Source organism: Glycine soja, chromosome 3 (genome assembly GCF_004193775.1).
Source record: "Glycine soja cultivar W05 chromosome 3, ASM419377v2, whole genome shotgun sequence".
NCBI lineage: Eukaryota > Viridiplantae > Streptophyta > Magnoliopsida > Fabales > Fabaceae > Glycine > Glycine soja.
In genome coordinates this window covers 1,342,044-1,357,394 of record NC_041004.1, presented here as the reverse complement: position 1 = coordinate 1,357,394, position 15,351 = coordinate 1,342,044, and the positions used below count along the sequence as shown (strand labels likewise).

The window sequence follows — 15,351 nt, the reverse complement described above, 5'->3', positions numbered from 1 at the left end:
CTGTCATATTGATCTCCAAAGCTGGGTTCAAGGATCATGCATATGCATCTATTGTTCTGGATATTACAAGGCTTTGGCTTCATTTAGACATATTCTACGAGGCCAGAATACTGTTGCCAAGGATGCGTTGCGGCGTGTGCAGCAAGGGCTAGTCTTGGAGGATCCTCCTCATTACATTGCTGCTGATGTAGATGCCACTTTGCCTCTGTTTTAGTTTTCGTTTCTTGTTCTTTTTCTGTTTGTTTTCCAGGAAAGAAAAAATATATAAAATATTGATACAGTTTTTGGAAAAACTTTAATGCAATTTTCAAAGATGTAGAAACAAAGAATCAATCATTTTCACCACATTATAAGTCTTTATGAATAAAATCCATCTTTCTCTAATAACTTTTCACCAAACTATTTTTATGTTCACGAATCTTCATTGGGTTTTAGTTGTATCATTTTTTTTGTGTGTGTAATTAGATTAACTTTAAAAAGTTTTATTATTAATACAAAGGTTAAAAAAAAGTTGTATTTTTTTAAAAGAAGGTAAGACATTAAATTGGATTGAGACTGGATACTGTGATGCAAACTTTGGGCTTCTACTCAATGAACCCAACTTGAAATTAGAAGTCTTGTCATTATCACTACATGTCTTCCTTAAATTTTTAAGTATATTTGACTTAAAACTTCGAAATATTTTAATTTAAAATCAAACTATTATTGACTTTCATTAAATTGCCCAATACAATTAGTTTTTTTATCTCATCATAAATTAATGAAGGCAATATAGTCAAAATCTTCCAAATCTTTTGTTTCTTCAGCAGTAACAAGATAGCCACATTTTTTCTTCAAACCCAACAATAAATTCCACTTCTCCCTCTCTGTGCTAGGTGCATAAGTAGCCCAATTCGGTGACTACTAGTGGGATAAACAACTAAAAATTTCTTAATTTTTATTGATTCAGAGTTTAATTTTTATTCTTAATTTAAATATTCTACATTTTTTTAGAAGGAATTTAAATATTTTACTTAAATAAAGGATGTTATATAAACTTAAACTTTCATGTCGGATAAAAAAATATAAACTTTTATGTAGTAAAAAATTATTAAATAATCACTTAATTAAAGTTGGAGGTGTCAAGGAAAAATCAGGATAATTTTTTTAATATTTCATTGAAAACTAAAAACGTTAATCAATATGAAAAAAAAAAACGATAAAGTGACAATCAATACGAAATGGAGGGAATATAAAGTAAGTTACCATAAAAACTAACCTACAAACCAAAAATTGTTTCAAAATGTGTAAAAAAAATCCATTTTTTGCTGAATTTTAAAAAAATAGTTTTATAAAAAAATACATAAACTTATTTATAGTTTTAATATACAATTCAAAATAATTTATTATTTTTTATTTATCTAAATATCCATAAATATGTCTGAATATTCATAAAATCTATAGATACTGCTTAACAAATACTCCCTATGTTCCAAAATAATTTCTAAGTTATTTTTACACAAATAATAATAATAATAATAATAATAATAATAATAATAATAAATGAAAGAGAATAATAATTTTGTTATCATTAATTCATTTATAAATTTTGTTATCCACCATTAATATTATAAGAGTTATAAGTGAAAAAAATAATAAATATTATATTAAAAAATTAAAATGATAATTATTTTAGAAATACATTTTTTATTACATCATAATTATAATGAGATGGAAAGATTGCTGCTTATATGCATATATGGAGGAATTTAATCTAACATGTTGGTGATGGAAGGTTACTAGTATCTATATTTTACTACCTCATTGTCATCATAGTTATATAATACTACTGTTTTTTTTTTCTTTTCTAGAAAAAAACATTTAAATTCGTGTGCTATGTCATTTTCAAAAAAGAAAACAATTTCATGTGTGTTAATTACATCATTTCTAATAATTCGAGTCAATTTTTCATGTTACATAGCAATTTTCTTATAAATGTAGCAATTTTTAAAACCCTAATTCATGTTTAAATTGGAATACTGATAAACACATGATGAAGTACATTTATTGCTTTAATTACTAATATAATTATTCAATTAATCACTTGGTTAGATTTTAGAACAAATGGAGTATTATCTTTTAAGTTATTTTCCTTTTGCTTAGATTTGAAAGCACTTTACAACGTACAAAATCTTCCTCAGTTACATAACAATTTATTGACACTTTTAAATTATTTTGAATGGTTTATAAAAAGTTAGTAAAAAGAAAGAAAAATTCTTACAAGTAAATTGTTTGGTCAGGTCAACCATAAAACACTCACACCTTTCCGGCTAAGGATTAAGGATTGTGGATCATTTGACTTGGTAAGCTTGCCATAAAGCACTCACACCTTTCAGACTCAATGCTTTGAGGGATGGATTTTTCAGCTTGGTTGTGAGGCCAAGAAGGCCAACAATAAAGCCCTTATGCCTTTAGGCTCAAGGCTTGAGGGGTTGTAAACCATTTGACCAAGTAAGTTCATAATAAATTACACATGTTTTTTAGGCTTAACACTTGAAAGATGTGCATCATTCAACTTATTGTGGATTGTTTGACCAAGTAGACTAACAATAAAACACACATGTTGTTAAGACTCATCATTGTTTGGAGGGTTACGAACCATTCGACTAGGTAGAGTCACTTATCATAGCGCCCATAGATCAATTGATTATGGTCTAACCAAGCAAGTTTCAATGCTTGAGGAGTTATGAATTATTTGATTTAAGGCAAGTAGACATATTTTCTTTGGGACCAATTACATTCAATAAAATAGATGTGGCACCATTAATTATATGCTAAGTTACACATAAGAGAAATCACCATTGTTTCTTGAACTCTGAACTAGCTTCGGGACTTCGTGTGATCGTTGAGCATGAACATTAGTCATAGATAAATAATATAATGAGGCATAAGTATTAAACTAATCAATAATATAATTAGGCCTAAGTACTATATTAATAAATTTTTATTGTATGATATTTTAAACTCTCTTTCGTGCATTTGTAGTTTATTCCCAATCTCTCTTTTGAGTAACAATCCTTGTCACATTAAAAGATATATTCATTTTTTAAAGGTAAAAAGATATATTCATAGCATGCATGTAATGTAACATTTTTATATTCAAAGTTTAGTTACTCATATATGTATTAATTCTTTTTTACATGCAACTATGCAAGTTTAGATTAACTTGAAGACATAATCTCACCAATAAAAAAACTTGAAGACATAATTACTTTTTTATTTTATAAGAAAATGTATTGTTTTTAATTTCTATTAATAGAAAGTTTCCACATAAACTCTTAAAAAATCAAATCTAGTATTACTATAAAAAAAATCTAGTTTCTATTAAAAAAAATCTAGTATACCGCACAAAAAAACAAGCCAATAGGCTTTTGTATAAAGAAACCAACAAATCTCAATGCAAATAATAGATAGATAGTTAATTCCGTTAAACATGATAATTAAAGTTCAATTCATAATTTTGTATATAAAAAAGATTCTATTAAGTGAAGTAAAAAAATTTCCATAACTATTCAGAAAAAAAAAACTTTTTCCATAACTTTTATACCTCGTGGGAGATTAATTATCTAATTCGACCGATAACACTCTCAATAAAAAGCCAAAAAGATACAAGGTCAAGAAAAATTAGCTAAAGTATTATTTCTTGACCATGATAAACTATCACGAAAAAATGGATTAAAATTTACAATTTTCTAGTATAAGGAGTAAAACTTAAAAAGGAGATAATTAATTACAAGGGCAAAAAAAAAAAAAAAACTCTTATAGAGTTTTCGGACATTGATCATGATATGGTGAAATAATGCCACATTGTTGTCGAGTATGATGATAAGGTATAAACAACAAAGTTAACAAGCGACAAATCATTTATGCTGCTTGGTATCAGAAACATAAAAAAATAGCAATTGTAATTTTATTATTATTATTTTTATTTTGACACCAGATACCAATAACTTGTCTTATGATTTCTGTCTTTAACTATCATTTTCCTCCAGTCAAGGTTTTTGCTTTTATTTTCTTTGCCATCCAAAGCGAATATCATGCAACACACTCGTAACAACGTTGAGGTGATATATATTATTAGGCCATGTTCTAATGTTCTAGTAATTGTAAGTTAACTTTCATTGTCTTAGTTTAACTAGCTTATAATTTGTAAGGGCAATCAACAATGAGGTTTGCGTATTTTAACTATTTTTAGTCCAAAGCAAGGTTTTAAATTATGGTCGCACTTTCGCCTAATCCTTGATATTATTAAAAAAAAATTGAGGATAAATGTGATTGATGGCATGATGCAGTCGCAGACACTTCAGAAACTTTGATGTTGCAGCTGTAATTGTGGTTGGGAACTGATTTCCAAAACCTTGGTTCAAAGTTAACATTGCCACTGTCATTTAGGGTGCTTTACTGTGTCGTTTTTTAGGCTTTGGATGAATTAATCATAGAACGTAGAACTATTTGGTCTGATTTTTTTTTCTTCTTGTCCCTTTGAGGTTCAATTTTTTTTTTTTTTATGGATGGAAATGATATTTGTGAAGTGTGAACCTTCAAAACGTGTTGTGTTAGTTGTCAAGCTTATAGCACAATGGTCAATGAAAGATGTACACTTATTTAATACTATTGTGTATAACATCAATTCCTCCCACTTCTGATAGAGAATCAGCAAGATTCAAAATCAGGCAATTACACTGATATGAACTCTTAGTTTTTCAGTTTTTCTGAATATAAGATTATATATATTATGCTTATCCAACTACTTGTCATACAGATGCAAGTGAACGGCTTTCAATACAAAGTACAAACATATCTATCAACTTCTCCTACAGCTACAGCTTAAAAAAATGCTGAATGGAAGAGCACCAGTGTTAATGTACAACCCAGTTGTGATTTCTATACATTTTGGTTCCTCATTGATTTATCTGCATGAAGAACATCTTCAATCCAAGCTACAATGTTGAATGCTAAGCCTTCTAATACTCTTGAGTAGCTTTCTAATATCGCTTTTCCTACATCCTGCAGAATATAATATTCATTTTTAGTTCCTCATGAGTTCACAATCTAGATATTTGCTAGTTTCTACAGTAGATATCCATATCATGGTGTCCTAAAATGTGGTTCATTTGTAAGTTATTTTTCAACTTGCTATGAAATCGTAACCGGCTAGGTTAAACTTACCCGATTGTATTGAATCTTGCATGTGTCCAATGATGTTTGTGAAAGTTCAGGATATCTTTGCTTCAAGCAAAACAACAAAGTCTCAGCTCTCTCAGCTAAGATGTAGTTTTTGTCACTTCGGTCTGTGTCCACCATGAGATCCTTAACTTTGTTCCATGATGTTTTTGAATGGCTCAGACAAGCTTTTCGCCTCCAAGTGAACATCGAAGACTCAACCTTATCTGCCAGCTCAAGTGCTTCGTGTTCAGAACTTATTTTGAGACAATCAAGAAGGTGATCTGGTGAGAACTTGTCTGTAGAATACATATAGCGGTAAATTGTGTCCCCAAGACTTGTTCTTCCACTCTAAAGTTAAAAAAAAGAGAAAAATAAGTCAGATAAAATTTTAGAAAACATGAAAACATACTACTCAATGTGTTCTATGCAACCAAATTGTTTGTAGTGATGAGTGATGACCACTCTTGGTTTTACTTTCATGTAAAACACTTAGAGCATGTTTGGTTTGCAGTTGCAAAATTACGTTCGAGGCAAAAGTAATTCCTTTTGTGATTAATTTCAAGGAAATAAGCATAAGACTAATAGAGGATTTCATTGAATTTACATTTTCTAGCATCATATATGATTCAATGAAATTATATCATCCTTTTCTGTACAAGACTCAGCTACAACTACCTTGCCCTATGGCAACTTAGTGGAATCCTGAATCACATATCAAAACAGTCTTTAATAACAATTGGATATAAGGACTAACCTTGGGAAGATTAGACATATATGTTTCTGGGATATCCATCTCTGCAAGAACACTGCTATTTATTGCCATTGCTGCTTTATGAATTTGATTAGCACAGTCTCTTTTCTCATTCAAGTGCTTCCTTGACTTATCAGAGAGGCCTCCAGGGTGAACACAAGGAACTGGCAGCCACCACTTTTCATCTTTCCTCTGAACAATCCTTCGAAATGAGCCTCCACGTGACCGAGTTGAATTCCCCGATATGCTCCCTTGCTCCGCGTACCAAAATTCAGTATCCTTGAAACTATCCAATATTTCCTGTAAAATAAAAACAAAAAAATTGTTAAGGCACAAAATCCTTGGAAGAAAACAGAGTTGTCACAAACAAGAAGCATTTTGAAGTTTGTCATACTATGAGCATTGTGTCAAGCTTCTGCAAAGCTGGGAGGTTGATGTAAACATCTGATCTTGGTCTGCTTGACATCATCTAATAGACACCATCAGATAACATATTAATTAGACATATTATGAGATGCACAACAATCTTCATTATCCTTATAATTAATTAAAGGGTTTAGAAATAGTTCACCTCCACAATTGTGCCATCTTCTAAATATTGTGCAGTTGGGGCAAATTCTACTATGTAATCACACACAGATAGAAGACAATTCATTTCTCTTTTCCACATAGCCTTCTTCTCAGGCTTGAGAGGCTCCAACTTTAAATTTTGTCCAAAAGCAGTTGCTGCAAATTCCCTATTCAAATAAGTTAAACCATAGCCATATCTTATGCTATTGCTACTATTAAAAAAAAATTACCATAGAGATTGGTAATTGAATTTGATACTGTAACTGCAGTGCAGACACCTTTCCCACCACCAGACATGTCTTCCCCCAGTAGAAGCTTTGCAAATCTTTCCCTCATCATATCAAGCTCTATAAATACCCCACAAAATTGATTTAATTTCTATATAATTGCACTTTTTCGCATAGGAAAAAAGTTTAAATATGTTTAAGGTCTATCATAAATGTCTGAATTTTATTCTGGATCCGTAAGGGGGTGTTTGGTTTGACTTTTTTCTATTTTTATTTTCATTTGAAATAGAAAATGGTGATGAAAATGGGTTTGGTTGGATTTTTGAAAACATTTTCAGTGAAAATATTTTCTCAAACGAACCAACAACTGAAAATAATAAAATCTCATTTTCAGTGTTTTCAGTTGAAACTAGGAACCTTATTTTGGTAAAATGAAAACAGACAAAGAATGTAATTTTAAGCAAATCTAAAAATATATTTCCTTTTGAAAACGCATTTTCAATGTTTTTATTTCTTGAAAGCAGAAAACAAAAAATCAAATCAAACATGTTTTTAAAATTCTATAATCTTTTGAAAATGAAAACAATTTTCAAAAAATAAAAATACAAATCAAATACACCCTAACAAATTATCTAGCAGCACACCCTAATAAATTTTCTGCTGATAGAGACTCAAAATAAAAGTTTTAATGTCACAAGAACTCAAAACAACATAAACATTTATCAGTGACTTTAAACATATTTAGGCCTAGGAAAAATTCACTAGCTGTGAGTGCAAACCAACCTGTCTCTAGGAGGTCAAGGTCATCAGATTTCTCATCCAGTGAGTTTCTGTGCTGCTTCATTCCTAATCTTGAAAGAGAAGCTTGGCTAGCTCCATGTTTCATTGTTGTCCATAGAGAAGGTGAAGGTTGATCACTTGCAAAGCTATTGTCATCAATTGGCTCAGAGAAGTTAGAGACCTCCGAATTAGACCGGCAATACGCGAAAGATTCGCCACTTAATAAAGGGGAGTATCCAACGGTTTCGGTGATTGAATGATCATTTTGATCCACAGAAGAAGGTGAAGGTTGGTACCCCACATCAGAGTTGTCATCAAAGTTGGATGAACTGTCCATCTAAACTCAACAACCTATGGTAAATTTCCCCAACACCTGCACATATGATCATGGAAATAAAGTCACAAAAATTGGGTTTGTGGACTCTATTAGTACTTAATATAGTTATTACACTAGTACTCCATAATCACCTGTGAATATAGTCACATACTATGATAATCAAACTAGGATCCACTACTCAGCTTAAAATGAACAGTTACTTTATTGAAATTGAAAAAAAAAAAGAAAGAAAAAAGGAAAACAAAAGAGACAGATCCAAAGAAAAAGGCTGAAAACTTGGATGTTCTTGTCCTCCCTTAACAAAAAAAGCAAAAGCTTCCAAAGAATGTTGTTGCTATTGAGACCACGAAATAATTCACTGAAAAGGGTTGCTAACAAAGCATTCTTTTAACCTTTGGGTGAAAAAAAAACTGAAGTTTTCAAACTCCAAAGGCAAACGGTTATGAAAAAAGAAATAAAAATAAATGAAAAAGCGCGCAACGGTCCCAACATTCTTTTCTATGTTACCTTTTTAATGGCTTTGGTTTGAATTTGAATAGTGGCTAGCTAAAATAAACATCATTTGAAACAGTTCCCTCCTTAGTGTTTGTGTCTTTATCTACTCCCTTGAAGACTATTTTTCATGCCAAAAAAAGAGAGAGAAGAAAGCTTTCTTTAGAGAGTGAAAACTCAGTTGCAGAAATGGCTAAAATCTTGTGTTGGAGAAGAATATAACAATACGTGCAAGGTTGTCATAAATGGAAAAGGAGTTAGAGATTGAACTCTTGGATTAATGGAGTGGTTGTGTGGTACTATCTCTATACATGATTGTAACTACAAAACTGACATACTTAAATGAAAAAAAAAAAAAAAAAAAACTTACTTAGCTTTGTTTATCAAGGCTGAAAATTTTGATTTTAATAGAATTAATTTTGGAAAATAGATTATGAAGTAATAAGATTTATGTTTAAATATTTTATTGAAAAATTAAGTTATGAGTAAATTTTAAATCAAACATATGAAAATTTATAAAAATCAAATTTAAACTTAAAATTAATTCTTTAAGGTGATACATACATTCGCTTATAGAACAGAAAGGAAGTGGGAAAAAAAAAATGAAAACAAAGAGCTGTCATGCAACCCACGTAGGGAAACATATTTCCAACGCAATTTTCCTGTCTTCCAACCACATTAATTTTTTTTAGGATGGTCAACATCTATTATTAATAAAGTAATACTTGCACGTAACTTATGAGAAAGAGAGCACTATACATAGCAATGGAATAATGCCAGAAATGCCAAAAAGAAAAAGAAAATGATACTACAATAAACAGTATGGTTAAGAATCATAGCTGGCTATCTTTACAAAACTAGTTGGCAATGACCATTGACCAATACTTTTTTTTTTTCCTTTGGCCTCTTAACGTGATTTTTTTTTAATAAACAGCAAGTCTTTAATAATTTTAATTGTTTTTCTCTCTTGAATACTGTCATCTTTTAAGTTATATTGTTTTTGCTTAAATTCAAAAGTACTCTATACGATGTACAAATTAAATATTCCTAATTAGTTACAGAGAAATTAATTTTATACTTCAATTTTTTTTAATGGTTTAATATTTGAGGTCTACGTACCTTAACAGTTTATCAAAAGTCTATAAAAATAAAAATTTTACTAGTATATATCGTTATTATTTACTCTTATAAATTATAATATGGTTCTCCTATTTTTAATAATAAAAAAATAAAGAATAAATATCTATTTTATTTTTGTTACATGCAGACACCTTTTATATATATATATATATATATATATATATATATATATATATATATATATATATACACACTTTTGTCCCAACATATTTGATACCAAAATATTCTTTGTCACATAATAAGTGTCTGTAAAAGAAAATAAGTTATAAATAAGTATTATTTTAATTTTTCAATGTAATATTAATTATTTTTTTCTCTAATACTCTTAATAAGTATCATGTTAATTTTTCATTATATATGTTTATCTATAGAAATGGAACTTGCGCACACTAGTCAACCAATCAAACAAGATTTCTTTGATTTTAGTTTTTAATATAATATTAATAATATTTTTTTGAATAATTACTAATTTGTTATTGATTTATTAATTCTTTTGTCTGTGTAAAAAAAAAATAGAACGACACTTATCATAGAAAAAGAGAGTACATGCTAGCAAATCCTTTGGTACAATGACACCATATTAATAATTAATAATTGAAAGATTAATGTATTTTGTTTTTAAGTTTTCAAAGGTTTAAGGGTGGAGATTGAGAGAAGGAAGGAAAGTCGTGTTTTTCTTATACAGAATGTAGATACATGCCATGTAGCTTGAAACTATTATAACTAATCAGACAATGCATGTAATGTTGTTGATAAAAAAAATAATAATAAATGTGTGGCCGGTGCATGTTGTATATTTTTTTTCTTGAAAAAGGAATTCTAACTAATCATACGTTCTAAAATTAATAAAATAAAAGCTAATTTAAATTGAAAAAATTAGATGGATATTTAGTTATTAGATAGGCCAACCATAAAGTGTTCAAACTTTTCAAACCCAGTATTCGACTTGACCATGGACTATTTGGTCAGATAAGTCCACCATAAAAAGGCTCATGCTTGCAGGCTTAACGCTTAACAAATAGTGAATTGTGTAACCAAGTAAAAGTAAGTTGATCATAAAGCCCCCACAACTTTTGAGTTCAACACTTAAGGGGTTGTTGACTGTATGATAAGGTAAGTCAACCATAAAATTTCCATGCCTTTTAGGCTTAGAACTTAAGGAGTTGTGGACTATTCCACCTGATAAAACCACCATCAAACACTCATGTCATGCCTTTCAAGATCAACACTTAAAGGGATGTGAATTGTTCAAATTGGTTGTGGAGCCATTGATCATAGTGCTTGTAGACCAATCAATTATGGTTTGATTGAGCAAGTGTTCCACGCCTTTCAAGTTCAGTGCTTAAGGTGTTATGGGTCGTTTAATATAGGATGGGTGAGCATCTTTTCTTTGGGGTCAAACACATCCAATAAATACGTGACTAGGTGTTTCCTTGGTTACTCTAAGAGAGATCATCATTATTTATTGAACATTGAATCAACGCTAAAAACCCCCTTAAGATACTCAAACAAGGACATTATATAAAAAAATTTGGTAATATTTTTCCATTTTTTGATAATTATTAGATAAATAATATAATTAAGCATAAGTATTATACTAATCAATCTTTATTTTATGATAATTTTTACTTTATTTATTCAGTTCATTTTGTATTTTATTCTTGTTCTCTCCTTATTAAAAAGATATTTTAAAATCATCTATTTAATTATTAGCTAATCATATATGTATTAATTATTTTTTACAAGTTTAGATTATCTTGGAGGCAATATTACTTCTTTTTATTTTTAAGAAAATATGTTTTAAAAATAACATTTCTATTAATATAAAGATTCCACTTATACTCTTAAAAAAATCAAATATAGTATTACTAAAAAAGTTATCAATAAAATGTTAATTGTTGATTTTTGTTAGTGTGAAATATTCAAATTCATAATCTTTCTTTTTCCTATTTCATTTAACCATCACGCTCAATCTTATAATTTCTATTTAAAAAAACTACAGTATACCGCACATTAAGTTTTGTATAAAACAAACCAACAAATCACTTTTTTTTTTTACAGACAACAAATCACATTTCAAAGATAGATAATGAATTTCATTAAACAAGTTAATTAAAGTTCAATTCATGATTTTGTCTATAAAAAAAATATTTTTATATATTAAGCTTGAGGTAAAACATTTTTCATAACTCTTATACATCGTAGGAGATTAATTAATTATCTGATTCGACCGATAACACTCTTAATAAAATAACAAGAACTTAGATAAAAAAAAGTCAAGACAAATTAGCTAAAGTGTTGTTTGTGTTTTACAATTAGAGTTAATGAGTAATGATTTTGTTTCCATTTGAACGGCAAACAACACTGTTTGAACCTAGAATTAACTGAGTTTGAGGTGAGGAAAAAACAACAGCTCTTTGTATGTATACCAAGAAAAACACAACTTACCAAACCCATCACAATCACAATCTAAGTTGTGTAATTACCGACACAACAATGGTAAAACAAGCCACGCAAACCCACCGTGTTATACACCCTTTTCTACTCTTTTTTTTTTTCATTCTCTCTTTCTAATTTTTTTTATTAGGGTACGTTTTAATAAATTATCAATAATTAATCTCTTTGAGAAAAGAAACAACTGGAAGGCAAATGACCACATTAATTCAAAGGAAGAATAGAGTACGAAGAGAGGCACAAAACAGTTGGCTATCTTTATTTTAAAAAAAAAAGAAGCAGTTAAACTATTGGTTGATCAGCCTAATCATAAAAAAATATGAATTTGAGAGAAATTATAACTATTAATTGAAAAAGTAGCTTTGATAAATAAAAAGAAGAAGAAGCTAAAATTGTAATTAAATATATATAACTAGTCATGTAGTGGCTCAAATTTTAACTGTTTAATTTTTAATTTTGATTCTTTATTTTACTCCTTAAAGTAAATTTCTCTCCTTAAAACAATTAATTAAATCCAATATATATTGTTTTCACCCAAAAAAAAGTCACAAAAAATCCCAACATATATATGGTTGGCATTGTACCTAAAGGACTATATATATCGGTGGCACCATCTTTATTTCTTTCTTTTGTTTTTCCCCTTTCTGGTTTTGATTCTTTTGAATTAATTGAAAGCTGTTTGCAACGTTAAATTTGTAAAAAAAGGTGAGATGAATCGTGATAATTACAATTATCAAATGCTATGAATAGTGCTTATTAATAATGAAAGAAAAGTTGTCAAGAATAATCCTCTTCACGTCTTTATCTTTATGGTGCATGGTATGATTGCATCTTTTTTCCCGTGTGTACACCGAGTAAATTAAATGTCACTATCCTTAAAAAAAAATTATGTGTCCTTCTTTTATTATACTATTTTGCATTTTCAGTTAATAAAAATTATTCATTATATTTGGTTAATTTAACCAACACTCACAAATATTTCATTTTGTGAATATTAAATTTCTTTATAATATTTAGCTAATAAAGCATTATAATTATTGTTCCACTCACATCAAACTAAAAAACATGTGTACTATATGTCTAGAGTAATATTCTTCTTACAATACCTTTTTTTCAGTGTGTGAAATGTACCTTTTTTATACTCTTACAGATAAAAAGAAAAGAAATACAAGTATAAAATAGGTAATGCAATAATAAAAAATAAGGAAAAAAATTATGAAAAATATAATGAGTTGGATGGTAGGTATGTATCTAAAACACATATTCATTGCCTACATAATAGTGTACCTGTCTAGTAGCAGAGGCCTGTTTGGGGTGTGTTTGAAACTATTTCTAGTTTTTTATTTTTAAAAAATGTTTTGTAAATAGTTCTAAAACCTAATTTTTGAAGAAAAAAATTATATAATAATAATTGGAGTTGTCAAAGTCAGTCAAGTTGACTCATTGGACTTAGTCAACTGTGGGTTGATTAGAAAATGAGTCCATTTAACTCACTAATATTTGTTGGTAATTTAAGAAATAATTAATCAAGAATTTGATCTTCAGGCTCATGGATATAAAAGAATATATATATTGAGTGAGATCATTTTTCTAAGCAAATCTTAACATTTTGTGATATTAATCTTTTAATCTTAGACTAAAACATACCTTGAATTCACTCAAAAAGAAAAAATAATGAACTCAATTTAACTCTACACTTTGACAAAGTAAAATGAATTGATCCATCTAAAATATATAAAAAATATAGAAAAGAAAAAAAATACTTAAATATAAAAAAATATCATAATTTTGGTAATACAATTCCATGTTAATTTCAGTCATTCGTGTGTATAATAGTCAAAATTTGTTATTTTTTATGATAATAAATGAAAATGTACACACAGATACACTTAAAATGACTGTAAACAGTCATCAACGTAAAATCATTGTATTTAAAATGTTATTAGTTAAAGTAATTGCATGGATGGGTTTCAACTATTGCATCCTTTGCATTTTTTATTTATTTGACGGAAATAATTTGTGTTTTTATTAATAATTATAAAACATCATCTAATTTTCATTTTATCTTTTGTAAAGATTTATATAAACAAATACGAATATAATTAAGTAAAATATTTAAAATGAAAATTTTGATATTTTTATAATCTTCAATAATAATATAAAATAAAAATAAAAACAATTCTTGAAATAAACTATTAATCTCCTTGTGTTGCTGTAAGTAAAAACATACATTCATTTTTAAATAAATCTATACAACACAGAAACAACATAGAAAAGGATAATGGAGAAATCAGATCCTCTCGCACTTTGAGCTACATCCATTGTTGTGTCTTTGGTGAACCCTTCTTCTTTCTTGGATACCCTCATTAATTATTCGCACTTGGGTATGGACTTTGGAAGAGATATTTATTGATTCATTTACTTTATATAAACATATAAAATATGATATCACTAGTCACTTATCCTAGCTATCTACTGAAAATCTCTTTTCAAAGATGGTGCCACGTCAACTAAAATCTAAGGGGGACCCACAAACCGAAGAAGAATAAGACGTCCTTCACCACCTTGCATTCTCTCAATAATACACATGCCCATTTATCATCATTCAATTCAATGCTCCATTCATTTTCATACAAGACCATTTACCTGTATTACCTGTCGGCACTTCACATCCACCGCACGATCAAACCACACCGTCAATCAACGGCTCCAAGTCTCCCATGCCCCACAAAGGTTGTGCTCCCACGCTATAAGTACTCTTGTTCATCTTCAAGTAACGCCAAAATTAGTCATGTAATTATGCTTAAGTCGGTGGTATTACTCATTTTACAAATCAAAATTACCCCTATAAGTTTTTTTTTTTTTGGTTGAATACCTCTATAAGGTTTTCGAAGGTATATATACTTTTTTGTTAAATTAAATTTTCATGTCACAAGTTTTAAATTGATTTAACTGATAAAATACATATTTAACCACTGAGTTGGAATCGATTAACATGAATTATTCAAATTTACTAGTGATAACAAGTTTAAGTATAACCATCTTACATATTAGTATTTGAAGAAATATTTTATTAGGCAGCTCAAACACTTTCCGTGTGATTTGTACCAAAAACTTAACATTACTTAATTTGTTGATCAAGTAATGCAAAATCATTACAGTTTAACGGCTGGAGGTTTTGAGTTTGAGTGAAAAATATTAGGTTAAATTAACAATTAAAACTATAGTCAAAGATATAATTTAATTGTATGTATTATTATATACTAATACTAACATAAGCTTCACTTACTAATTTGATTATGTATCATATACTAATATGAGCGATGATGTTAATTACATGTATGATGGCACAGTAATTTCACTATTTATCCGTTTGATTTTCGCGACACTTTAAA

At 28.7% G+C, this 15,351-nt stretch overlaps 1 protein-coding gene across 2 annotated transcripts; it reads right to left on the bottom strand.

Annotated features, from left to right (window-relative positions):
- Positions 1-4,619: 4,619 nt before the first annotated feature.
- LOC114405771 (rop guanine nucleotide exchange factor 3-like) lies at positions 4,620-8,650 on the bottom strand. Of its 2 annotated transcripts, none has more exons than XM_028368262.1 (8): positions 8,378-8,650; positions 7,537-7,906; positions 6,757-6,873; positions 6,528-6,682; positions 6,351-6,425; positions 5,960-6,256; positions 5,209-5,553; positions 4,620-5,046 (listed from the first exon to the last, which is right to left on the bottom strand). In XM_028368262.1, the coding sequence occupies exons 2-8, from the start codon at positions 7,868-7,870 to the stop codon at positions 4,924-4,926; spliced, it is 1,446 nt and encodes a 481-aa protein (XP_028224063.1). In that variant the 5' UTR covers positions 7,871-7,906; positions 8,378-8,650; the 3' UTR covers positions 4,620-4,923. The 2 variants fall into 2 exon arrangements, with proteins under 2 accessions (XP_028224063.1, XP_028224064.1); XM_028368263.1 differs by lacking the exon at positions 8,378-8,650 and adding an exon at positions 8,002-8,220.
- Positions 8,651-15,351: the final 6,701 nt, after the last annotated feature.